At 41.7% G+C, this 26585-nt stretch overlaps 1 protein-coding gene across 4 annotated transcripts in view; it reads right to left on the bottom strand.

The window, feature by feature from the left end:
* The window catches only part of SYK (spleen associated tyrosine kinase), a 94180-nt gene that overhangs the window by 5640 nt on the left and 61955 nt on the right, over positions 1–26585 (bottom strand). For 2 of the 4 annotated variants that reach the window (XM_031014774.3, XM_055351492.2), the window contains exons 5-13: positions 25347–25425; positions 24917–24966; positions 22775–22843; positions 15600–15687; positions 15042–15219; positions 12114–12323; positions 10942–11131; positions 2597–2737; positions 1859–1971 (exon numbers count right to left, since the gene is read on the bottom strand). In XM_031014774.3, the coding sequence (XP_030870634.1) occupies positions 1859–1971; positions 2597–2737; positions 10942–11131; positions 12114–12323; positions 15042–15219; positions 15600–15687; positions 22775–22843; positions 24917–24966; positions 25347–25425 (1118 nt within the window). The remainder of the gene's footprint in view (positions 1–1858; positions 1972–2596; positions 2738–10941; positions 11132–12113; positions 12324–15041; positions 15220–15599; positions 15688–22774; positions 22844–24916; positions 24967–25346; positions 25426–26585) is intronic. The other 2 variants (XM_031014775.3, XM_055351498.2) reach the window with 1 other exon arrangement.

The following is a 26585-nucleotide window of genomic DNA, read 5'->3' as shown; positions in this document are numbered from 1 at the left end:
GGAAAATACATTTAGAAAGAATACTCTCTTAAGGAGACTGTTCTACTGCTCTACTTTGCTGTAATTCTGGTGGACATCCAGTGAATATCACGTAGACTGCTTTCCCTCCCCGGTCTGCCCCTGGTGGACCACTCTGGAAGTAACTGCCCACTGTTACGTGCGTCCATGGAGGACAGAGGTCGGCCCAGCAGCCCCTATCCTGATTCCTTGAGTCACAAGAATACACCACGAGCCCAAAGGGTATTCAGCAGCCTCACTGCACCCACCTGGGAGCCAAGTGGGAGGTGGTGCCCCTGGCTGCAGCACCCTGCCCTCTTCCCACCCACCTTTCACTCCTCACTGTTAAACACACACCACAAAGAAGAATCGACAGAAGTACATAGATCAGCATCAACGTTAAATGCAAAAACTCCCCCACTGCGAGTTCTTTTTTAATTCAAAGTTTTTGCATTTGTATCACAATGATTTAAACTCTACCCTCCTCACCCTTCTACTAGAAGGGAAGCCTTGCAAAGGGAGCTGCAGGCTGGACCAAAGAACACTTTCAGTAAAGGGTCATAGGCTGCCACGTGCCCAAGGGCTGCCCTCCCCAGGGTCCAGTGCTGCCAGTGCCTACCTGCCAATGGTTCTGACGATTCTAGTTTAGGCACTGGGAGAATTAAGCCAAGACTTAGGAATAAACATCCTCTTAAATCCATGAGTAACACTTCCCTCTTGCTGACACTTAGCTCTCCCTATCGCACTAACACTTGGGGTTGGAGAAGATGCCCTGGGGCCCAGGCCAGGCTCCTCTCCTGAGCCATGGCAGCAGCAGGGGCAGGGAAGAATATACCCACAGTTTGCCTGCTGCCTTTGTGGCTGCCCCTTGGGTGGTTTCTAGATAGAGAATGAGATTATTTCCCTGTCACTCACAATTGTGGTAGAGTGATACTCCCAGGGTGGGGAGGGGAGGTCTCGGAATCCCAGGTGGCATCTGCAGCATTTGGAATAGCCCTCATCTTTCAGAGGCTCTGGCAATGTCAGCTGTATCTGAAGGCAAACCTGACTCCACAAAGCATCAAATCCATGGCCAGGATTTGTGATGTCCTCCTGATCACAAACCACATTGATTCTCAGCTGCGTGGGCTCTGTGTGCACAGTTCAGTACCAGGGAGCTGGAGATGGCAGCTTGGGGTCACCGTGCTATGCACGCACAAGCAGGCTGCTGAGCCTGGCAAAACTGTACTCCTAATTTTCAGTGGCAATGCATTTTCCTTCCTTGCTGAGCTGCCCTGAACATCACCTGAGAATAATGCCAGGTGTACTTTAAAAGCATAACAGCACCTGGGATCCACTAAGCGAGACGTATGACGGCAGTCAGGGTAGACTGAGGCCACCACTTCAAGGATGAGGTAGATTCTAGGGAAGTGCAACCTTAGCCAATGTATCTGTGAGCTGGCCAGAGTCCGAGGTCACCCCTCACTGCTCATGGTAATCAGGGAGTCAGGAAAGTATACCATCCCCTACCGAGTGCTTCTGCCATCCTCTATGCCAAAAATGGCGTCCAGCCCCAAACTCTTACAAACACTTTTTTACTTTGACTGCCCTTGCCCCATCTCTCCACCATTATCGACATTTAAATTTGGACACTCGGGTTAGAGTCCCCATCTAAACTTGCTCTTTAGGCTCTACTACATGTAAGTGCATGGGCCAGAAAGCAAGGTCTCTAAAGCAAGACCAGCCCCCACCGTTGTTTGTTTAGAAAGGGGACACATTCCTGATTCATGAAAAGGTGAACTTTATCCTTTTTTTAGACGCCCAGCCATTTCACCTGTTTCCAGAGCATCTGAATACATCACAGTCAGAGTCAGGTACTCACTCGTATGTCCAGCACAGATTCATGAGATCGTACATCTCTCTTGGACACCCTGCAGGGCACCCCATCCGCTCTCCTTTCTCTAACATAGCGGTGACTTCACTTCCTTTCATCCCCTACAACATGCAAGATATGCATAAGCTTTTTTCTTTTTAAAGGTGTTAGTTAAACAAAACAAAACAGCCACTCCAAGACATGGAGAAGTACACATTGTGTGATTTCAATTATATGAAGTATAAAAACAGGAGCACTTAATCTGTGATGTTGGAGTCAGATGGGTCACCCCTGGGGAAGGCTGTGTGTGCAGAGGAAACCGGCTTCTGGGGTTCTGTTCTTCATCTGGGGGCTGATTTCATGGGTATGTTTCATTTGTGGAAAACCACTGTACTGCATGCTAAGAGTTGTGCCCTTTTTGGTATATATGTTTTAATTAAAAGATCTAAAAAATGTAATTAAGATACTGTAAATAGTCATTATTTCTATTTCAACTGTAATGAGTAATGATCTGGGTTATATTTTGTGTATATTTACATGTGTTGACACACAATGGGAAAAACACACTCTTCAGTGAGCATCAGATATTTCGTTCTCAGTTTGGAATAGACTGAGGGCACATTAACTGCTTACTGGTAAAAGATAATGAGAGACTCAGATTAGGATTTTCAGGTTCTTGTAAAGACAATCTGGTGCTTATCTGTTCTAATGGCCCCACAGTGAGAAAATGAAGCAGGAGTGGCTCACTCGATATGGCTTCTGCCCATAGGAGAATGCTTCCCACATCAACACTCCAAAGCTCCAGACATCGCTTTTGCTGGAGAACTTGTAGTAGTTGATGCATTCCGGAGCGTACCACTTGACAGGCCACTTTCCATGGGTCTGGGCCTAAAAGCAAAGCAGAGGGAGAAATTCCATTAAGAATAAAATTGTGGGCCGGGCACAGTGGTTCATGCCTGTAATCCCAGCACTCTGGGAGGCTGAGGAGAGCAGATCACTTGAGATTGGGAGCTCGAGACCAGCCTGGCCAACATGGGGAAACCCCATCTCTATTAAAAATACAAAAATTAGCCAGGTGTGGTGGCGGGTGCCTGTAATTCCAACTACTTGGGAGGCTGAGGCAGGAGAATTGCTTGAACCCAGAAGGCAGAGGTTGCAGTGATCTGAGATCACACCACTGCACTGCAGCCTGGGTGACACAACGAGAGACTCCATCTCAAAAAAAAAAAAAAAAAAGAAAAGAAAGAAAAGCATAAAATTGTGTACATTCATGTTCATAGTAGCATTATTCCCAATAGCTAAAACATGAAAGCAACCCAAGTGTCCTCCAGCAGATGAGTGGATAAACAAAACACCCTCTATATAGACAATGGAATAGCATTCAGCCTTCAAAAGGAAGGGAATTCACTACAATATGCATGAGCCTGGAGGACATTATGCTGAGTGAAATTGAGACAGGAGAATAGGGCCTGGAGGCAGGGAACCTAAGGACTTCCTAGAACTAAATCAAATGGAAACACTTCAGCTATGACAGGAAATATCCTCTTCGTTTACACAGGGTGTACACTCAGTAAATGACTTTGTAACGTTACTTCATCCTCTTCATTTACATAGGGTATACACCAAGTAAATAACTTTGTAACTTCACTTTAGCCTCTTCATTTACATAGGGTGTACCCTAAGTAACCAGTGAACACCTCTAGAGGTGTATATATATATATACACACACCACATTTTCTTTATCCATTCATCCATCCATGGACACTTAGGTTGATTCCACATCTTTGCTATTGTGAATAGTTCTATGGTAAGCACGTTGAGTGTATGTGTCCCTTTGATACAAGTTTATTTGCCTTTGGATAAATACCCAATAGTAGAATTGCTGGATCATATGGTAATTCTATGTGTAGTTAGTTTTTTTTTCTTCTTTTTGTTTTTGAGATGGAGTCTCGCTCTATCGCCCAGGCTGGAGTGTGCAGTAGTGTGATTTCGGCTCACTGCAAGCTCTGCCTCCTGGGTTCATGCCATTCTCCTGCCTCGGCCTCCCAGGTAGCTGGGATTACAGGCACCTGCCACCAGGCCCGGCCAATTTTTTGTATTTTTAGTAGAGACGGGGTTTCACCGTGTTAGCCAGGATGGTCTTGATCTCCTGACCTTGTGATCCGCCCGCCTCGGCCTTCCAAAATTGCTGGGATTACAGGTGTGAGCCACCGTGCCCGGCCTGTTTTTGTTTTGAGAAGTCTCTCTACTATTTTCCGTAGTGACTATACTAATTTACATTCCCACAAACAGTGTATAAGAGTTCCCTTTTTTCCTGCATTTTTGCCAGCATTTTTTTAAAATTCCATAGTGACTATACTAATTTACATTCCCACAAACAGTGTATAAGAGTTCCTTTTTTCCTGCATCTGCAAAGCATTTTTTTAAAAAAAATCTTTTTAATAACAGCCATTCTAGCCGGGGTAAGATGGTATTTCATTGTGTTTGTAATTTGCATTTCCCTGCTGTTTGGTGATATTGAGCATTTTTTCATATACCTGTTGGCCATTCGTATATCTTCTTTTGAGAAATGTCTATCTATGTTCTTAGCCCACTATTTAACAGGATTATTTGTATGTTTGGTTTACCAGTGAGTTTTATACTTTTGTGTGTTTTTATGATGGTAAATATTGTCCTTTTACTTCCACGTTTCAGATTCCTTTGAGTATTTCTTCTAGGATCAGTCTAGTGGTGATGAATTCCCTCAGTGTTTGCTTACCTGGGAAAGGCTTTATTTTTCTTTTATTTATGAAGAATAGTTTTGCTGGACATGGTCTCCTTGGGTGGCAGTATTTTTCTTTCAGCACTTTGAAAATGTCATCCCCTTCTCTCCTGGCCTGTAAGGTGTCTGCTGAGAAATCCACTGTTAGTCTAATGGTGGTTCCTTTATGGGTAATTAGAAGCTTTTCTTTTGCTCTTTTTAGTATATTTGCTTTTGCTTTGACTTTAAGTGGTTTGATTATAACATGCTGTGGAGAAGATGATTTTGCATTGTATCTGTTTGGGGACCTTTGGGCCTCCTGCATCTGGATGTCTAGGTTTGTTGTTATATTTGGGAAGTTTTGATCTAATATTTCATTAAATAGGATTTCTAAACTTTCATTCTCTCTTCACCCTTGGGGACACTGACGATTTGAATATTCAGTTGCTTTACACTGCCCCATATATCATGAAGAGTTTGCTCATTCTTTTTTATTCTTTTCTCTTTATTTTTGTCTGAATAGGTTGTTTCAAAAGACCTGTCTTCAAGTTCTGAGATTCTTTCTTTTGCCTGATCTAGTCTATTGGTGGAGTTTGGGATGCATTTTTTATTGCATTCAATGAGTCTTTAGTTCCAGAATTTCTGTTTGGTTCTTTTAAAAATATCTATTTCTTTGATAAATTTCTCATTCATATCCTGAACTGTTTTTCTGAATTCTCTCTATTGTTTTTCAGAATTCTCTTATATCTTATTTAGCTTCTTTAAAATCAATATTTTGAATCGTTCATCTGGGGTTTTGTGAATTTCTTTTTGATTAGGATTTTTTTGCTGGAGAATTGTGTGTTCCTTTAGAGGTATCATATTTCCTTGCTTTTTCATGTTTCCTGTGTTCTTACATTGATATCTGCCCATGTGGTACAACAGTCATTTCTTCCAGTTTTTTGAAACTGCTTTTGTAGAGGAGGTCTTTTTCCTGAAAATATATATATGTTGTTGGGTATATATATGTGTGCGTATATATATATATATATATATATATATATATATATATACACACACACACACACATATGTATATATATATACACACACACACATATGTGTATATATATACACATATATATACATATGTGTATATATATACACATATGTGTGTGTGTATATATATATATACACACATATATATATGTAGGGCACTTTGGGTTTGATTTGGGGTGAATGCAGTATTTAATCTATGTATAATTTCTTTGGCCATAAACAGCCTCAGTGACACCTGTGATTTTCTCAGTGCCTTAGGGTATGGTTATTAGTGGAGGCTGTTGTGAAGGTGTACTGTGAATAGGATGCTAGGTGGGCCAGTCTTCAGAGCCCAGTGGTGACAGCAGTGAGCTGAGTATGCCTGTCCTTGGGCCCTAGGGCGGTATACACTAGCACTGGTGTTAGTAGGTCTAAGAAGGCTGACCCTTGGGCTTTCAGGTAGATTGTGTGGATGCTGCAGTGGCTGGGCATGTGGGCAGGTTCTTGGGTTCCTGGGGAGTGGGTGTGATGTGGGTGATGGCAGTAATCGTGGTAGGGCAACTCACTGGAACCCAAGTGGTCCACGTTGGTGTTGGCGGTGGCTGCAACAGGATGTCATGCTCAAGTATTGGGGCATGTGACTAGGCCAATGGACTTGTGCTCAGGCTGCCGGGTAGTGCATTCAGCTGCTGGCTGTGATACACAGGGAGGGGTGGTCTCTAGGTTGCCAGCAGTGGCTGCCCTGAAGGCCTACCACCAGAAAGGGTAGGGCCACTCTCAATAGGTGCAGAGTAGGCAGGTAGCTGTGGGATATGCAGTCTTCTTGAGCCTTGGTCCCACAGCAGCCCTCAGCAGTGGTGGTGGTATTTGTTTTTGTGGCATGTGAAAGTGCCTGGCCTTCCTTCTCCCTATGTGGCCGGGCAGTGGCAGCATCAGCCCTGGCCCAAGGAAGGACACAGACCTTTGGAGGCTTGGCTCTCAGAATGGCGCTGGCTATGGGCCTGCTCCTGGGGAGGATGGGGACATTCTCAGGGGGAGGAGTGTAGGCAGGCAGCTATAGGGGGTGTGATTTGCTTGTGTCTCAGTCCCACAGCAGCCTGTAGCAGCAGGGGGATCTGTCCCTGGGGTGTGTGAAGGTGTCCATTCTCCCCTCTGTCCTTGGCCTGGTGATGGCAGCAGCAGCAATAGTCCCAGGGCAAGATGCAGTCCTTTGGGGACTTGGTTCTCAGTATGGCACCAAGCTGCAGCTACTCAGAGCTTGGAAGCCTGTGGGACTCAGCGTGAGTTCCCTCCATGGAGCAATGCCTCTGTGTGATCCCTAGGCAGCTCCCTATGTTAGTCTTAAGGCCCACGTGGGTCGAGGGGTTCTTCTGTCGCTAGGATTGTAGAAGTCCTTGGCTGGAATGTGGAGCCCTGGGGATCTCTCATTTATGCTTTCCCCATATCTGGAAGCTTCTCCCAGCTCCCAGTCATTCCTGGCCAAGCAGGCTGCCTTGTTTCCCTGTGCTTTGCTTTTGGTGCTTCCTGTCGCTCCTCGGTTGCATCTGTGTTCTCTCTTAGACCATCTATTGGAAGTGTGAATATGTACTTGTTATTTTGGTCCCTCTCCAAGGAGGAGCATATACTAGTTGCATTTAGTCATCCATCTTGATCAGTTCTCCACCCAGGTCAATTATTTTAGCATGCACTACTTGCTAGCATCATTAAAAAATGATCTAAGCTTTCTAATTTCCTAATTTTAAAAAGCAAGTGATAGTACAGAGGTCAAAACTGCATAGCAAAACCCTCTCTCTGGGTTTGGGATTCAGGGGGCACACAGCGGAGTCTGGTTATCTTCTGCTGATGTCACCTGTGTGAGGTCTCATTGGGGTGGAGAGGGGGACATGATTTCAGTGAAAACTGATTTCATGACACTACAGTGGATCACAAGGAGACATTCAGGACATCAATCTGGAGACCATAAGGTGCCCTGGCACTGCTCTTCCAAATGATACAACTGATTATACTTCTGTTTCCATCACCTTGTGTGCTATTTTAAAATTTTGATCTTACAAGTCATGAACAATACAGCCATGTGTGTTATTTCAGGTTTCTTCTGAATTTTGAACTGATGAAAAAAGTAAACCTTTGACAAATCTTAAATGCAATGAAATTTAGGCTGTCTTCAGAATAACCTAGATACATGCATAAATAGGTAGTATATACTTTTTTCTGGTCATAAAACTAGGGGCATATTCTTTTTGCACTGTACTTTTTAATTTTTCTACCTAACCATGTATAGTAGACATATTTCTAGGTCAGCACATGCAAATAAGTCACTTTTAAAAGGGTTGCATTGTGAGCTTCCTGTGAATCTGCTATGACCGATTGGACCAAACCCTGCGGAGCAGTCGTCAGGCAGTTTCCAGATTTTTGCCGTGGCAGCCCGTACTAGAGTGCACATTACCAGATGTGTGTGTTTGCTCTCGGAAGGAGCTGCTGGATCAAAGAGCACCTGTGTTTTTCAGTCGTGATGCTGCACAAATCTACCCTGCCACGCATGGTTTCCTGAGTGCCAGAGTTCGTTTGCTTCCACAGCTAGCACTTTTCTTTGATCTTGTTTCACTTTTTATTCTTTTTTTTTTTTTTTTGAGACAGAGTCTTGCTCTGTTGGCCAGGCTAGAGTGCAGTGGCACAATCTCAGCTCACTGCAACCTCCACCTCCCGGGCTCAAGCAATTCTCCTGCCTCAGCCACCAGAGTAGCTGGGATTACAGGTGCCTGCCACCAGGCCTGGCTAATTTTTGTATTTTTAGTAGAGACAGGATTTCACCATGTTGGCCAGGCTGGTCTTGAACTCCTGACCTCAGGTAATCCACCCACCTCGGCCTCCCAAAGTGCTGGGATTACAGGCGTGAGCCACCACGCCCGGCCCACTTTTTATTCTTTTCCATTTCGCTTTGCTTTGTTTTCATACAGAAATCCTCCACTACCCTATCTTTTCGGTAGTTTTGTCTCTTTTTGCTGCTTCCAAGGTGGCTTTTATTTCCCTAGTGGCTTTTTTTCTTCATTGATTGTGCAAAGACAATCTTTGGTTTACTTTTTAGTTTAGTTTACTTTTTAATGGTATGCTGTTTAATATCTACAGCAGTTTTAGAATTGGCCCCATGTTCTTTGACTCTTTGACACTTCTCCTCGAAAGGGTGGTTCTATCTATCCCATCCTTTGAAGCTGGTGGCCTTGGCTGCTCTGACCAATAGGATCAGGTGGAAGTGACCCTGAGGTAGTTTCTGGGCCTAATTTTATAGGCCTGGCAGCCCCCACTTCCTGCCTCTTGGGTAACTGCTCTCAGCCCACAGCTGCCATGCTGTGAGGAAGCCCAAGGGCCCCAAGGAGAGGCCATGTGCAGGTGAGCTGGCTGACAGCCCCGCAGAGGTCTCCAGCATGGGCTGTGTCTAACCAGCTGCTCAGTGGCTGAGTAGCGTGAGTAAGCAGAGTGGAAACGGTCCTCCTGTCCCTCGGGCCACTGTGCAATCCCCTGTGTGAGCAGACGCACTGAACCCTGCCTACCTGGCCCTGCCCACACAGCAGGACGGCAAGGAAACCAACACCTGGTGGTGTTTTTGGCACTAAGTTTGGGGTGATTTGTTATACAGCAGTGGATAAGGTGCCCAGCATTCATGTTTCATTTTCTCTATCTCCTCTGTGTCCTTGTTTCAGACAGGCTGTCTTCTTTTCTGTAATGATCATGATGAGGTACATCCAGCATTACAACAGGCTTCTTTCTCCAGCATGTCCCATGCTGGTCATCCTAGGCTGCTGTCTTCCTTGCTCTTTTTCCCTGCTGTTTCTATCCAGGCCCATGCTGATGCCTTTCTCACAGTGGTTCACCTCTGAAGGGGCTTCCTTCTGGGAAGCTACTGTATGAAGAATGGGGTGAGGAGGGCCAGCCTGACCCCTGCTGTACTCTCGCCTGACCTTTGTGCTCAGGATGGTGGAGTCTGCCTGCCTGCCTGGGAGCTTGGCTCTTATGGCTTACCCTTCATGCAGTCCCTTTGCTGGCCGAGGTCCACCATTCCCCATCACCTACCAGTCCATGGACTGCCTCTTAGGGAAAGGTGAGTGGGTGGGTATTGTCACTCAGGGTGGGGTCTCTGACCACTGCAGGGCATGAAACACAGGATCCTATCTGCCACTCGCTAGGTAGATTTTCAAGGTCTGCCATCTATTTCTGAGCATGTGGACTTCACCAGAGACTAGCAGGGTTGTTAACCTGCCTTTGGCACTCTCTTTGACTCAGTGGGATTGGTGCCTTCACGTTTTCCAGTTGGTTAACATAGACCCTAGGTATATACCACAGATGAGTTAATATGAAGATAGAGCTTCCTTATCTTTTCTTCTTTTAGTTGTTATTGGTTCATTTGAGGGTTCAGAGAGGGGTCAAGTTATATTAGCAAGGGGATTGGTCACTGTGAAATTATTTTTTAGGAAGTCCAGACCTGCACCCAGAACTAGTTTCTACTTTATGTTTTGCTGGAAGTCCACCCTTAATTCTTGATAATCTCTGCCTCACCAAACCAAGGGGCATATTTCTTCTAGCTTCAGTCACATAACTATCTAGATCTCTTCTTTCCAGCACTGCATCTATTTTTTGACACTTCAACTCCTCTGGATACCAGTTAAGCCAACAGAACAATTTCTACATATGTAGTGGACATACACAGATGACGAGTTTATTTGATAAATCTTCACTTCCTAACTTTTGCATGTATAGGCAGGTGTTCATTAGAAAGTTATTTTGGAATAGCTCCAAGCTGCAATATTGGAGCTCCAAGCTGCAGTACTGGAGCTCCAAGCTCCAATAGCTCCATGCTGTGGAACAGTGTTCCACCACATGTTATGAAATGTCCTATCAGAAAAGGATGCCATGGATGAATCTGGTTTGAGAAATGCAGTGCAGTAAACCCTCTACTGAGATTCGTAATGTTGAGTAGCATGAAAAGGGCTTCAGGGAAATCCTGCAAGAATCAAGCTGTTCAATGCAAACTTTTCAAATTAACTTAATGAAGGAATCCCATTCTTCTTTTTTCAAAACAAATCTTCACTTAATACCTCGATTCCTGATCATTCCATGAAACATAATTTAGAATATACTACTTTGAGTAAATCTCAAGGTGTGATATTATTTTTATTTTTTAAACAGTAAAATCAAAGATTATAAGAACATTTCTTACATAGTTATTTTTCAGTAGCAAAACTGCTTTTTGAAACCATACCAATAATAAAATAAAGAAAATGTACATTTATCTTGTATTTTTTACCACCTGCTGCCCTGAATATTAGCTAAGTTGTACTTACCTTGTAGTAGTTTTCATCAGCACGCAGTGCTTTGGAAAGTCCGAAATCACTGATCTTGGCGTAATGTTGGGTAACTAGCAACACATTTCTTGCAGCCAGATCTCTGTGCACAAAATTGCTCTCCTCCAAGTACTTCATGCCCATGGAAACCTGATGAACCAGTTCTATGATGTTCTTATCCTTGACATGTCTGAAAGTCATAATGATCTCATCAGCTATAACAGACAGTGACCCATTTCACAACAAACAACCATGCTCCTCACGCAGGCAGTGGGTGAATCTACTCCTTCCCTCTTCTTAAACAACAAAACTCATGAGTGGTGACAAATAACTTTGTTAGCATATAGCTCTTCAGGACTCAATGCCATATTCTCCTGGTGTTCAACGGGACTGAGTTTCCTGGCATGCTTGGAATTGCAAGAAAAGCAGTATAACAGAGTAGTCAGGCCTGGCTCACAGACAGCCAGGCACCACCTCAAATCCTTGTTGCAGTATCACACAGGTCACAGAACTAACCCTGAGAATCAGTTTCTCACCTACAAAGTGAGGGTAAGAACACCTCCCTTCCATGGAGATTAAAGAGACAATCTAAGTGTAAACGTAGCACAGCAAATGAGGCAAGCTCCTCGATGGCCATCATTCTGTCTTACTCCAAGTGAGTTTCTTCATCTCAACAACAGCTTTAGATGAGAACACAATTACTCCCTTGATGGATGTAATCAATTAGCAGTGATTGGTATTTTCAGAAGTCATCACTCATGAGAACATAAGGTCAGCCAAACAGATAAGACTTAACTGTCACCTCTTAGAAAAGCATTTATTTAAAATGTTTCTTTAAAAAGAAATTGTTCTTCCCAGTGAGAAAGGAGATTCCATGTCAAGATATTCTGAGGCTGAGTCTATCACTAGGCCAAGACTGAATGACTACAAGAAGAAAAGAAAGACAAAACTGTCAAATGAGTTCTTCTCTGAACAACTAGAGCTAACAGAGCTGAATCCAAAGACTGTGTCTCCCTCTGTCCCTCTGTCAAGGTCCCTGAGCATGGACTAATAAAGGAAGGCACAGGAGGGTGGGAAGGCTTCCCAAGGAAATCAGGCTGCTTAGCCCATCCAGAGGTGTGCCCTGTCCCTTAGGGGATAGCTTCCAGATGTGTGGGGGCACCTGACAATACCTGTTCTGCTGCAAATACTTATTGAGGGGACCAAGTTCTGCCATTTCCATAACCAGCATCCAGGACTCGGCCTCGCATATCCCGATCATGCGCACGATGTACGGGTTGTCCAGCTGCTGCATGACATTTGCTTCTGCTAATAACTCATCTTTAAGAGCGGGGTCATTGGCCTCATTTTTCAGTATTTTCACAGCCACGGTTTTCACAACTCTGCAAGAGAAATCATAACACACAAGAAACTTTCCAAAATGCCTCACTTCTAGATAATCTTATCCTGTGAAGCATAATCCCCCCGTGGAAACAGTCCCATGGAAATACCGGCCACAGAGTGGCAATGTGTCTTCAGAAGCCTGTAATGGATGGCTGGCCTTCCAACCTATATTCCCTTATTTTATAGACAATGAGAGTAATACTCCATTACTAAAAAATAATGGTGGGGGCTGGGGCTGGTGGCTCATGCTGATAATCCCAACACTTTGGGAGGTTGAAAGGGGAGGATTGCTTGAGGCCAGAAGTTCAAGGTCAGCCTGGGCAACATAGTGAGATCCCATCTCTAAAAAAAATCACCCAGGCGTGACAGTGCAAGCCTGTAGTCCCAGCTGCTCGGGAGGCTGAGGTGGGAGAATCACTTGGACTCAGGAGTTCAAGGCTGCAGTGAGCTTCTTGCCACTTCACTCCAGCCTGGGTGACACAGTGAAACCCTGTTTCTAAAAAATAAAATAAAATAAAAAGAATGGTGAAGAACAGTACTGAAGAATGTCCCAACCAAGCAAAAACCCTAAACTGTAAAATATTTAAATAACTTGTAAATAAACTTCACCAACGATGACGTGCACGAATTCCTGTAACATCTTGGGATTCACCATCTCAGATTACATGTAATGAATGTGAATATAAAATACCTTTCATAACTGTTGAAAGTGAATTTCTAGGTGCAGAATTTAAAAGCATATATTTCAATGTAATACATTGAAAAGGTAAACAACTCTCCTGAGAGAGGCTGAAGAAGACCTAGTAAATGGAGAGATGGGCTGTGTTTATAGATTGAAAGACTCAGTATTGTAAAGACATCATTTTGCCCCAAATTGACCGAGAGAGCCTCTTCTCTCCCCAAACTCTCTAGTTGAAATTATGTCCACAGTCATGTCTATGTTAATTCACAAATTTAAGCACAGAATAAAGATCACAACCTTTCATAATCTGAAAAAGCTTATGATTAATACAGAAACATTTTTACTCATTGTACAAAATGACTGTGATATACAAACATATATTTTAAAATAAGTATCACAACCAATTTTGATTGTGTGTGTATATATGTGCACATGTATATACTTGTGAATGTATACATATGTGTGTATGTTTGTGTGTGTATACATACATGTATGTGTATCTAATTTACACACACACACATGAACAAAAACAAATTGAAGGGACAGATTGGAAAGCAAGCATTTCTTTTTTCTTTCTTTCTTTCTTTTTTTTTTTTTTTTTTTTTTGAGACAGAGTTTCACTCTTGTTGCCCAGGCTGGAGTGCAATGGTGTGATCTTGGCTCACTGCAACCTCTTCCTCCCAGGTTCAGGTGATTCTCCTGCCTCAGCCTCCTGAGTAGTTGGGACTACAGGTGTGTGTCACCACACCCAGCTAATTTTTTGTATTTTTAGTGGAGACGAAGTTTTACCATGTTGGCCAGGCTGGTCTTGAACTCCAGACCTCAGGTGATCCACCTACCTTGGCCCCCCAAAGTGCTGGGATTATAGGTGTGAGCCATGGCACCCGACCGGAAAGCACGCATGTCTGTGTATATTTTTGTCTATATTTTTAACCCTTGAATCATAAAAATTACCTACTCACGAAATTTTTTTTTACAAAAATCCCTTACATTTGAAATACCATGAAGCTACTAAATCTAACCACATTCATATTAGTATCATACCAATTCAAACAGAGGGTGTATTTCAAAGGACTTTAGAAACCAGCAGTTTTGCTTGTACATTCTATGTTGAGTACCTTCTAAAGACCAAAAGAAATACAAAGATATTTTCGAAATTTAGCAATTTTAACTGTTGTATAATATGTATTGTTATTTGAAATCACAGGATAAAGCCAATAAATAATTATACTAATCATATTTGGAATCAATAATTTTCATGTAAGAAAAATGAGACATAACTATAAAATTAAAGAAAATAAATGTAAAAACTGTATTGTTATAGTGGAATGATTTTATTTTAATTAAATAATATGTATGTGTACAAATAAAGATCTAAAAATATATACAATAAGATTAAGTTAACAGTAGTAATGTTTAGTTAACAGTAGTAGTGTTGGGATGGTATTATACAAATATGATGTTCTTCTTTTCTTTTTTTTGTTTTGTTTTTTGAAACAGGGCCTTGCTTTGTTGCCCAGGCTAGAGTGCAGTGGTGCAATCATGACTCACTGCAGCCTTGACTTCTTGGCCTCTTGAGCAGCTGGAACTATAGGTGTGCACTACTATGCCTGGCTAATTTTTTTTGTGTTTTTTTTTTTTTTTTTTTTGTAGAGACAGGGTCTTGCTATGTTGCCCAGGCTGGTCTCAAGCTCCAGGCCTCAAACAAGCCTCCTATCCCAGCCTCCCAAATTGCTAAGATTACAGGCATGAGCCACCATGCCAATTTGATGTTTTTATTTTCTTATGTTTCTGTTTGTTTCTATTTTCTAATTTTCCATAAGGTGCATGTACTATTAGGTTGGTGCAAAAGTAATTGCAGTTTTTGCCATTAAAGGTAATGGACGCTTTCATTATAATAGTACCAGAAATTAACAAGAATGGTAGCATTAATAAAAAAAGGGTTTAGTCATGCCAGGTTACATTTTGTTATTCTCAGTCGTGTCTAGAACCTGAGCTCATGTGAGGGTGAGATTGGTGGAACATAGCAACTTACTTTTTCATTTGGTAGTAGCCCTTTTTCACAGTTCCAAAATTACCAGAGCCCAGTTCTTTGTCTTCCAGCGTCAGCAGCTTTCGGTCCAGGTAAACTTCCTTGGGCCTGATCTCCTCGGGGTCCGCGTAGGGGCTCTCGTACACCTCTGTGTCCATGGGTAGGGCTTCTCTCTGGGGGCCTGCAATGCAGTCAATAAACATACAACCCGGGGCTGGACCCCACACCAGGATTCATCCTTCCAAGAACATGATCTTCATGGGAATATGAACTCAGAGTAGCATCAATGTTGCAAGGGATGAGAAATTCTGAAGAGTGGCAGGGACATTTCCAACGTCGCTGGGTGAGGGAGGTGGGAAGGACCATTTCATTCAATAGCGCCACCACTGCTCATGGGCATGTGGTGCCTGCTGCCTGCCACTAGATGTGAGTGTTTCCATGGCTAACTGTGGCTGTATTGCAGTCACGGACGTGGTGTGGATTCGTGAACCAACTCTACAAACTTACAAGTGACCATGCGCTTTGCTCTGTGAATGTCCCTTGAATGAAAGCAAGTCTCACCTTTTTCTGCAGCCCAGGGTGCAAGTTCTGGCTCATACGGATTGAATGACACAGTACTCTCTTGCCGGTTCCCTTGGGCAGGGGAGGACTAAAGTACATAAAGGACAACAGGTTGTTTTTCTTCATCCACAAAACTGTTAAGTTGATCTGCATAATTATTTTTATTTTCCAATAATCACAGTTTAACTTTTGCAGGAAAGACAAAGGAAAGAATTACGAAAAACAGGGAAGAAAATAAGGCTGATCTCATTCTTCGGGCAATTATTTGGATCTTGTAAGGGCTAAAGCAAGCTTGTGCTGCTACAACTCAAGGGACCCTGTGAGGTGTTCAGAGGGTGTGGTGAGAGTCAACTCTACTGGCCTGGATAGAGCTGCTTCCCCACTCACCCCCTTGCACATCCTATTCCCACCTACCAAAGATGGCTGATGATTTGCATGTTCGCCTTGGAAGCATTTTCCTTCTTTAACTTGTGCTCTTCAATTTCATATTACATGGACATTATTTAAAGAGGAAAATTAGTATTCATCAGCTGCTCCTACCTACTTCCCAACTCCAACGCACGTATGTTTTCCAAGTCTCCACCCAAGTCTTTATCTTCGGTGGAGATGCAGCAGCATTGAGGTGGATGGCAGAGGGTGGCACTGGTCAGTGACTACAGGTCCCAAGGGAAGGCCAGTTGCTGCCACCTAGGCCAGCAATGCTCCAGCTGCCACAGCTAATGCTGGAAATCAGTACCCCTGTGAGACAGGGGCTCCTCTTTGTGCAGCTGAAGGAAGGCAATTCTTCCTAATGCCCACAGCAGGTAATAGAGGCATATCTGAGACAAAGTTATGCAGCCTGTTAACAGCAACCTTCCCTATTATTTATTTGGTCCACATCAGTTTATATCATGAAACAACTGGGGGGGAAAATCTACTCATTATCCTAAGGACTTTCCCTTTTGAAAGTCTCTATCTTGAGTTTTCCTGACCCACCCTTTCTTCCAAATTAAAACAAGATTCTTGCTACTAAATTTAATTCACAGGAGAACCATGATTCAGATGCTTTTTTTTTTTTTCAGCGTGAGTTGAGTCGCAATTCTATGTATTGATTGACCTTTTCAGTGCCCAAACACTGGCCACGAAGAAATGAGATACTGCCAGATTATGGAGAAAGTTACAGAAACAGAGACATTAAGCTTAACGTGACAGTCACTTATCTTATGACACACACTAAATCCTCATGTGCCTTATTCACATTACAAGGCGAGAAACCAAAAGCAGAATAATGAGGTCACAATGCACCACTACCGCCACTCAGCCATTGTTTCCAAACACCCGGACCTTCTTTTTTCACATGGTCTGCTGAGCACTTCAGAGGCAGACATTGCTCACCATGGCCCAAGCCTGTTGACAAGGCTAAAGGACATCTGGTCTTATTTGTAAAAATGATGTTGATGGGATCTGTTTTGTCACAGAGTATCTCAGCACTTCTACTGAACTGATTAACAGAAGTAACTATGATACATCAAAAATAAAAATAGAATATAAGCTCAAGGAGGGGGAGACATTTATTCGCTGCACTCGGAACTGTGCCACGTCCACAAGGACGCTCAATAAAAATGTGTTGAACAAACACATGAATGAATGGATGGGTGAATGAATGAAAATCACTTCTAAAAACTAGGAGATGTGAAGTATAATCTAATGTGCTTTAAAAATTAGCTCTCTCTCAAGCCTTTATGCTGATGAAGAGAAATAAGAATGAATAATTCCAAATGACAATCTATTTCTTTTAAACATTTACATATGATTACAGGACTGTGCTGTGGTTTCACTTCTGATTTATAATATAATTATCCTGCCTCTGGAAAACTGTCCTGACAGAAACTGGGTGATCCCCTAGGCTTGCCATCCTCCTCTTTTGCCCAGTTCTCTCCCGCAACCAATTCTAGGCTGAAAATAGTTTTATTTTTTTTAAAGTCTCTTTCAAGGTTAATATTTACTGTCATTTCAACTCCTTTGATTTTCCCTGCAGGCAGGCACATTCTGAGATCCAAAGACAAAACTTGAACAGATGTGGAATTAAAGGATGTCCTCGGACTAGCCATCACTGGTGAGGAGAGGGACCATCACCTCTTCTTGACATAAGACCTCCTGTCCCTCCCACTGAGGACATTATCCTGGGGTTGCAGCCTCTCTACCCTCACAGAATGTTCTCCAGACCAGGAGGACTTCCAAATGGCTTGTTCCAATTAAACCAGAACGCAATTCCCTGACATATGAATCCTGCAGGGAAGAATTTTAAAACAGAGATGGGGTTGTCAAAATATGCTGAAAGGGATACTAGGGTGTCAGGAATGAGTAAGAATTAGTAGCGATGGACACAGAGAATCTAAACCCCTGGGCACAAATAATTTATACTCTCACTAGCAGTGTGTTGTTCACCCCTAGTCTATCTTGGCTTATGGATAGGGAAACAGATGGGAGATCTTCCTCAGAAATTAGAACTCCATGTTTATAGCCAAGAAAGCTTGGGGCTTCATTTCCATGCTGCCCAACACAGACCACTATGTGATTATGAGCCTTTTAAGCCAAGCCACAAAGAACCCTCATGTCTCTCAATAACCCCAAATCAACTCTCTCCTACCCAGATCCCTGGGCTCCCTGCCCCTATCTCTTTCTGGTGACTAACAGGACTGGAGCAAAGAATGATGCCACAACTGGAAGAATGTGGAAGAAATGGGAGGTTTCCTATTGAGTCAGTTAAAACAACAGTAGTTACTTTATGATAAAGATGCAAAATCCATGCTTCATCTTTCCCAAAGCACTTGGTGAATATGCCACTTAGTAGAACAATAACCAAAACAATCTCTAAAACAAAATGCTTAGTTAAAAAGAAAACTAATGTGGCATAATGATAAATTGTAAAAATACTATTTTTAAAAAATGTAATGACATTTAATTTTGATAAAAAATATATTTCCGGTCTACATTACTATTAACCTTTTATTCTTTATGTTTGCATTTGAGAGAGCCATTCTGTCCCAATCAATAAGTGTCATCTGTTCTGCACAGTGAGCAACAAGGTGTAAATGAAATGTTGACCATTCCACTTTCTTCATTTTTGCTAATACTCAGAACAGGCTCAAACCTGCAGTCCACCGCTAGATGGCATTAGCCACCTTAGCTTTCTACCTTCCAAAAGAATAACTGGTGACTTTTCTTTAAATTTTATAAATTCAGGTAAGGATATCACTCTGCAATAATAAGTCCAGTTATAAATTATTATCCCTGATTTCCTATTGGTAAGGTTTAACTGCGAATAGAAAATGTATTTGACAAGTATTCTTTGAGTGCCTATGTTTAAAAGCAGGTGATCCAAAAGTGAACAAAAGAGGAAAAAATTATTGGTCTGTGGAACTGATAGGCCCATTCAGAGTTTCCTGATTCCAGAGTATTGCCAAGTGTCCTAACATCCATTTACTAGATCTTAATTTTTACTCCCAGATTCTTGGGCCATTTTCAAATTAGGCAACAGCAGTAATGCAGATGACAATACAGTCATTAGTCATCACAATAATAGTGACAAAAGAGCCAGTTGGCTTTAGAAATATTGGCTGCAATAAACTAGGTTTGGTTTCCTTTTTTTGGTGGAATTACCCTGGTTCAGTAGACCCCCACAGGCGAGGGCAGACTGTTGGCTGGGGATTAGGCTACTATTAGCTTCGCTCTGAGATCCATGAAAATAACACTTGACCTCTGCAATTACTCTTCTCTTACAGCGAAGATCTAAAATCTGTTCCTTTATAATTATATGAAAACACATTTTCTCAAGGGTCTGGTCTACTAAGGCATTACCAAGCAACAGGGTATGACTTGAGGATGTTTCTTTCTTTTTTCTCTTCCCACTGAGCCCTGTACTTAAATGTAAATTTTAAAATATTATAATCACCAATGTATGTGTTGGAATAAAACATGAAAAATGGGTTTTAATTGGAAATTCTGGGACACATTTCAGTTTAATCCTCTTAGGGGATGTGCCTTTGAAATGCAAAGCTGAAAAGTTCCCTGGAAGTCTTTTCAGGGATGTTGCTGTTTAATTTCCACCTATTTTCCATAAAAGAAGGATAAGGTTCTGTGCTTAAAGCAGCAGAGAAAGAAATTCCAGGACTAATACTGGGAGGGGTTTAATTCATTTAAAGACTACTAGTTGTATTCTTAAGTTAATTTTGTTTATATTTTATAAATATGTTACTAATTTCTTTTCTTTTCTTTTCTTTTTTTGTTTTTGAGACAGAGTCTTGCTCTGTCTCCTAGGCTGGAGGGCAATGGCACGATCTCTGCAATCTCCACCTCCCAGGCTTAAGTGATTTTCCTGCTTCAGCCTCCTGAGTAGCTGGGATTATAGGCGTGTGCCACCACTCCTGGCTAATTTTTGTATTTTTAATAGAGACGAGTTTTCACCATATTGGCCAGGCTAGTCTTGAACTCCTGACCTCAAGTGATCCACCTGCCTCGGCCTCCCAAAGTGTTGGGATTATAGGCATGAGCCACTGTGCTTGGCAGTAAGCTACTAATTTCTAAAGACAAGTTTAAAATGCATCAGCCTGTTAGTAATTTTATGAAAAATTTAAATTATCTGATTCATAATCATCTTCAAATCTAAACATACTTTTCATTGACTATCTAGATGCTATAGGTAGTTCAAGTTCTAACATGTATTTTTTGTGCCTGAATTATTAAAACAACTATGTACACTGAGCAAATTAACAAGTTCAAGAAAGTTATTTATCTCTTAGCTAACATGATGGGACATTTGACATAATTCTCACAATTCTTTTCTCATGACTGATTACATAATGGAAGGTTCCCCATTTGTTTGTGAAAATATACATATTAGCTCTAAAATATTTCTGATAAGCAATTAAAATATTTTTAATCTATAGCTTAAACCATACAACCTTGATCTTTTAAAAATTATCTGTTGATATTTTTGGCCTTAAATATGTGTCATCATTAGTAATACTTATTTCCAGTTTCTTATTTCTATAAAAAATTCAATGTATACTTTAAAGTTCTTCTAAACTTAAATAGAAAGCAAACTTTTTTTTTTTGCCAGAAAGGTATTTTCACAATATTAATCAGATTAATTACTCTCTACTATTTAATTTTCTGTTTTAAAAAAATTGATTAAAATTTCTTAACAGGTTCAAATTTAAAAAGATACAACAGAGTTTACAATGAAAAGTGGGATTTCTTAACATTCCCATCTCTTACTCCAGAGGCAACCAGCATTGCCAGCATTTTCTGTATTTTTCTAGGATACTGTATACGATATCAACACATTCTGTATATATGTATGTGTATGTGTGTGTGTGCAGGACATTGTCTTTTACACTTAAAATTATATTTTGAAAACAATTCTAGATCTCAGCTGCCTCCCATAGTAGCAATTTTACTGTAACCAATTTCATTTGTTTTCCATTGATAGGCATTTAAATTATTATCAGACTTTGTCAATTATACAATTTTGGAAAAAACACCTTCACATGTACATGATTTCACACAAATGCAAGAATATCTGTACATACTTAGAAATAAAATTGCAGATCCTTTCTTACAGATTGCATCATTTCAGACTTCCCCAAGGAAGAGTGAAAGTGCTTATCTACCATGCCTTTACTACAGTGTTATCAAGCTTTTAAAATTTGGATCATAGGTGGACACAGTTAAGCACCATAGTTTTAACTTGCATTTCTCTTCTCATGAAGTTAAACAACATTTCATATGTTTAAGAATTATTTATATTTGCTTTACTATAAACTACTACTGATATTCCCTGCCAGTTATCCTAGTAGACAGTTAATATTTTTCTTAATTATTTTTAGAATCTCTTTGTATATTAAAGCTATTAATCTATGTGTCAGCATTAGTGCTACTTACTCCCAGTTTCTCATTTCTCTTTTGATGATGTTATGGTTGTTATCTACACATATACTTCTTTATTTTTAGGTGGTCACTGATATTTTCTTCAACTTTTTTCTGACATGTTCTCCTGTAGTCTAAAGATGCACCAAAACTTATTTTCTAGGTATTTCTTTAGCCACTGTGAGTAATCTGTGGGGGTGTTTTGCCTTGGGTAAACATGAAAAACAGACGTAGTTACTTTATTCAAGTGTAAAATAAACCTTTTCTTCCTCTCAAACACTCCATTAAATCTTTCTGTTCTATGGTCAACACGATTGAGAACTTCTTGAGTATGAGTAAACTTGGAAAATTATTACTAAATAAAATCTCAGGGGTTTTATGTCTTTTATTTCTGTTGTTTCTAGTAAATACTTTAGGCAATCTATTTCATGAGTGGATGCTCAATTATATGCTAAAATGTCGGTAAAAACACCAAGTAATATGAAAATAAAAAGAATTACTGATAAAAGAATCAATTTTACCCCACTGATAATAAAAGTAGAATGGAAAAAAAGCAATTCAAACACATTATATATACATACTTTGGGGGAAGGAATAAATAAGTCATTATAAATAAAAGTCATGAAAAAGAACTTATTTTTATTTTCCCTCAAAATCCAATAATAGAACAAAACATGGAAATCAATGAGATGTCAACATTACGGCCTCAAAAAGAAAACTGGTTTTTCTAGTCCTCAGATTACACCTCTTCTTTACATGTCACATTTGCAGTTCTGTGTTAGACGTCTAAGCCATAATGAAGTTACCATGCACTGCCTGACCTCACTGTGCAGCGCAGCTCACAAAACCTTGGTGTTCCCTCCATCACAACATAACTTACATAATCAATTACCAGAACACTGCAACACGTGAGTCTGGCCACCAAACAGTAAGTGGGCCATCTTTGAAAAGATTTTCCGACATGATAATTAGCTATGACGGATGACGCCAACTGAAACGACTTTAAAATGACGCTTGAGCACAGAAAGCATGCTCACACTGTTGGACTTCCAGCTGACGGACTGAGGACCCACATGAAAAGCACATGATGTACCTGGGGCGCGGCTGCCCAGGAACAGCAGGTGTGAGCAAGGGCAAAGAGGCCTGGAAGCGGAGTGGCAAGAGATGGGGGGCAGCGCACACACAGGGCAGACTGGGCGGGCGGGAGCTGAGTGCGCGTTGGTCCTACCACTTAGTTGGACAGCAAGCAGGGGATGCTTTAGCACCTTTCTGTGGCCAGGCTTTGGGAAGGAGTATGATTTGATTCTTGAGATTATTCCACCCGCTGACCAAGTCTAGAAACCACAACGGCAAAGAGGAACAGTAAATGTTTCAGAAAACAAATACAGGATCCCTTCCATGACATGCTACTTAAACTTGCTTCTATAATCGCACCACTAACCCCCTCCTGTCCCTGCCAATGAGATCGACCACGGGCAACACCTGATCATTGGGAAGGCTTCTGGAAGGGCCTGCCACTTGGGAAGAAGGATCTAGAAATATATTTGGGAAATATGTTCCACTGAAGGCTACAAAATTAGAGCTGTTACATTCACTAGCTCATGCTTCATGTGGAATTATTAAGTTGCAAGCTCAAGACAAACCACCAAGAGAAACTACAAGTAGATCTGAGTGCTCAGTTGTGTTGCTTCTTCATGGTGGGTGCTGGTTCCACGGTGGAAAATTTTGTGGAAATTAATTGAGTTGTACACATAGGGCGTATGCATTTTTTTTCCATATGTATCTTACCAGTCAATTAAAAAGTTATTCCAAAATATCTAACTTCTTGTAGTCATTGGGTGATGATGGCTAAACACAGAGCTTGACATTCTTTTAAGAGTTCTCAGCCCTAAGCCCTCATCCATCTGAATCAGGGTGTATGGATCTGTCTCACGGAGCCTATAACATTAAGGTAGAGTTGCCAGGCCTGTGAGCCCTGTAAAGGGCAAAATAAAGTCACACTTCCATAAAGGCATTACATTTTGATCCCAAAGTTCACTGGTATTTTAGCAAATTCACATTCCCTGCATTTGATAACAAGTGCTGCCCCTGGACAGCCTCCCCTATTTCAACCTGGGCTCAGCTACTGGGCAGCCAATTGTCCCTACTGGAGGCAGGATGTATATTTGGCTTTCTGCAGATTTTGTTTTTCAAGGGTTACCAGGCAAAAAGTGAGGTGCAGAGGGCACACTTCACAGATGGCATTAAAGGGCATAAAAAGTCCATATGGGCCGGGCGTGGTGGCTCACGCCTGTAATCCCAGCACTTTGGGAGGCCGAGGCGGGCAGATCACGAGGTTAGGAGATCGAGACCATCCTGGCTAACACGGTGAAACCCCATTTCTACTAAAAATATAAAAAAATTAGCCGGGCGTTGTGGCGGGCGCCTGTAGTCCCCGCTACTCGCGAGGCTGAGGCAGGAGAATGGCGTGAACCCGGGAGGCGGAGCTTGCAGTGAGCTGAGATCGCGCCACTGCACTCCAGCCTGGGCGACAGAGCGAGGCTCCGTCTCAAAAAAAAAAAAAAAAAAAAAAAAAAGTCCATATGTAGCCCCAAGAAAAGAGCAGGAAAATAATTCCTGCTTAGAGCATAAATCTGTACCTGACCTCCTAACAGGCTGGAGGGAGGAGACAGCTGGGGTCCTGTGAATTACACATGTGTGTTAACATGGACCGCTCAAGGATGAAGTTAAAAAATATGTTCCCATTTCTCAAATATTGTAAGAGGCCTACTTCCAATTTAATATTGGGTTTCATTCGCATTGTGTATATTCTCCAAAAATGAAGAGAATTTCATCTAGACAAGAGAATTTCATCTAGACAAGAAGTTAAGAAAATGTGGCTAGGCAGGGTGTGGTGGCTCATGCCTGTAATCCAAGCACTTTGGGAGGTTGAAGCAGGAGGATAACTTGAGGCCAGGAATTTGAGACCAGCCTGACCAAAATGGCAAAACCTCGTCTCTGCTAAAAAATACAAAAATTAGCCAGGTGTGATGGCAGGCACCTGTAATCCCAGCTACTCGGGAGGCTGAGGCATGAGAAAGGCTTCAACCTGGGAGGCAGAGGTTGCAGTGAGCCGTGATTGCACCACTGCACTCCAGTCAGGGTGACAGTGAGACACTCCATCTCCAAAAAAAAAAAAAAAAAAAAAAAGAAAAAAAAAGAAAAAAAGAAAAGAAAATGTGGTTAGTTTATCACTAATAGGAGGCTGATTCTGCCTAACACTCACTAGCAATCCCAGCTCATCACGGAGTATGTTTTGAAGGGCAATCAAAATATCAATGCCCACTACTCCTGTTAGCTAAAACATGCTCTTCATTTGTGAAATATGCAACAGCTTCTCATTCGGTGGTATTCCTAGTGACACTTACCGCAGGATGGGAACCTGGAAGTTGTGGACGGCCTCCAAAATTAACATTTCCTGGTTAGAGAGAGCATGGACAATTACTGCTCTATCTGTGGAAACCACTTCCTTCCCCTCCCCACTGCAGATCAATCAATGAGATCAGGATGTGCTACTGCTTGAGAAGTGAGCACGCTTTCCGCAGGTACTTCTTTCGACCCTCTTTTACTTTTTCCCGCATGCAATGAAGACAAATAAATTACAATTTTTTTAAAGTTAAAGCAACTGGCTATTTTTTGATTCACGATATACAAAATCGGAGTGCTCTGATATCATTATTAATCAACCCGTAAAAATAAGTCCTCATCCAACCCAAATCTGCAATCACCTAAGTCTAAAATGAGGCTGATTGTCACTGATACCTCAAACACCGAGACTCCAGTGTCTCGGGAACTCACCCTGTGTGCCGATTTTTTGACATGGGACAGTAAGAACTCTTAACAAACCATCTGCTTTATAAGAATAATGCTCGACTAGCTGAAAGAGAAAAAAGTAAGAAAGTGGTAAATACCAAGGTCAGGAAATAGACAAATAGTGACTGAGAGCTACTGACTGACTGTTGGGCTTTCAAAGTGGCCCCAAGACACGTAAATGCTTTTATGTGCTTAAGTCCACTCCACAAGGGTGGCTGGGGAAGTGGGCCCACAGCTAGGGATCCCCCCTCTTGGGCTAGGGGCAGCAAATTTTTTCTGTAAAGGGCCAGAAAGTGGTATTTTAGGCTTTTGTGGGCCTCATACCTTATCTGTGTCCTTTGTTTATTTATTTATTTATCCAAAACAACACCTTTAACAGCATACAAACCATTCTCTTCAGGGACTACACAGAAACAGGCTGAGAGCCAGAGTTGGTCTGTGGGTTTGCAGATCCCTGGTCTACAGTAAAGAATATTGAAATAGGGTATTATGGCAATCACCAACTCTCCGTGAAATAGCACTGGGGCCCTGGAGTTGGGTGGGGTACAGAAGTACCTTAGAACGCTGTCAAGAAAAATCAATGAAATCATGCATGGGAAATTGGAATGTATTGCTGGCATTTTTGACGTAGTTTCCTAAACACAGTGCCTAGAAAATATACAATGAGGAATATTTAATTAGGGATGAATGCTATGATCTACCAGGGGAATCAATACAAATAGTAAAGATTCTTGGGAAGGACATTCTCAATAATTAGAGATGCTTAACACTATGGTGAGTGCTCAGCCTTTGAAATGGTGAGAGAACGCCACACACATAAAATGCCCTTTCAGGAGAAGGTGAATGAATGGCTGTTTATAAGTGATGCGGCCTGGGACCTTGGAGCATTAAGCTGGCATAGAGGACCCCAGGTGCCTTTGCATTCCAGAAGGCCACATTCCCTACCCACCTCCCTGATGCGCTTTGGGGCTTTGAGTGTAGAAAGGTTAAATACTCTTTCGAATCAATATCGTTAAAAGAAAGAAGCCTGTGGTTAATGATGAGAAATGGCAATGAGCCACAAAATCAAAAGACAATGTAAATGTTGTGACTAACATGTTTTAATATGATCATATCCAGCATTCAAAAAAGGAGTATTTTTTTTTCCAATTACAGCACTAGAAAGCAAATCACATTTGGAAGTAGTAACTTTAAGTGCTTTAAAGGGGCTAAGGCTCTGTAGTC

Source organism: Gorilla gorilla, chromosome 13 (genome assembly GCF_029281585.2).
Source record: "Gorilla gorilla gorilla isolate KB3781 chromosome 13, NHGRI_mGorGor1-v2.1_pri, whole genome shotgun sequence".
Classification (NCBI taxonomy): Eukaryota; Metazoa; Chordata; class Mammalia; order Primates; family Hominidae; genus Gorilla; species Gorilla gorilla.
Note: the sequence above shows the minus strand (reverse complement) of the source record. Positions and strands in the feature narration are given on the sequence as shown.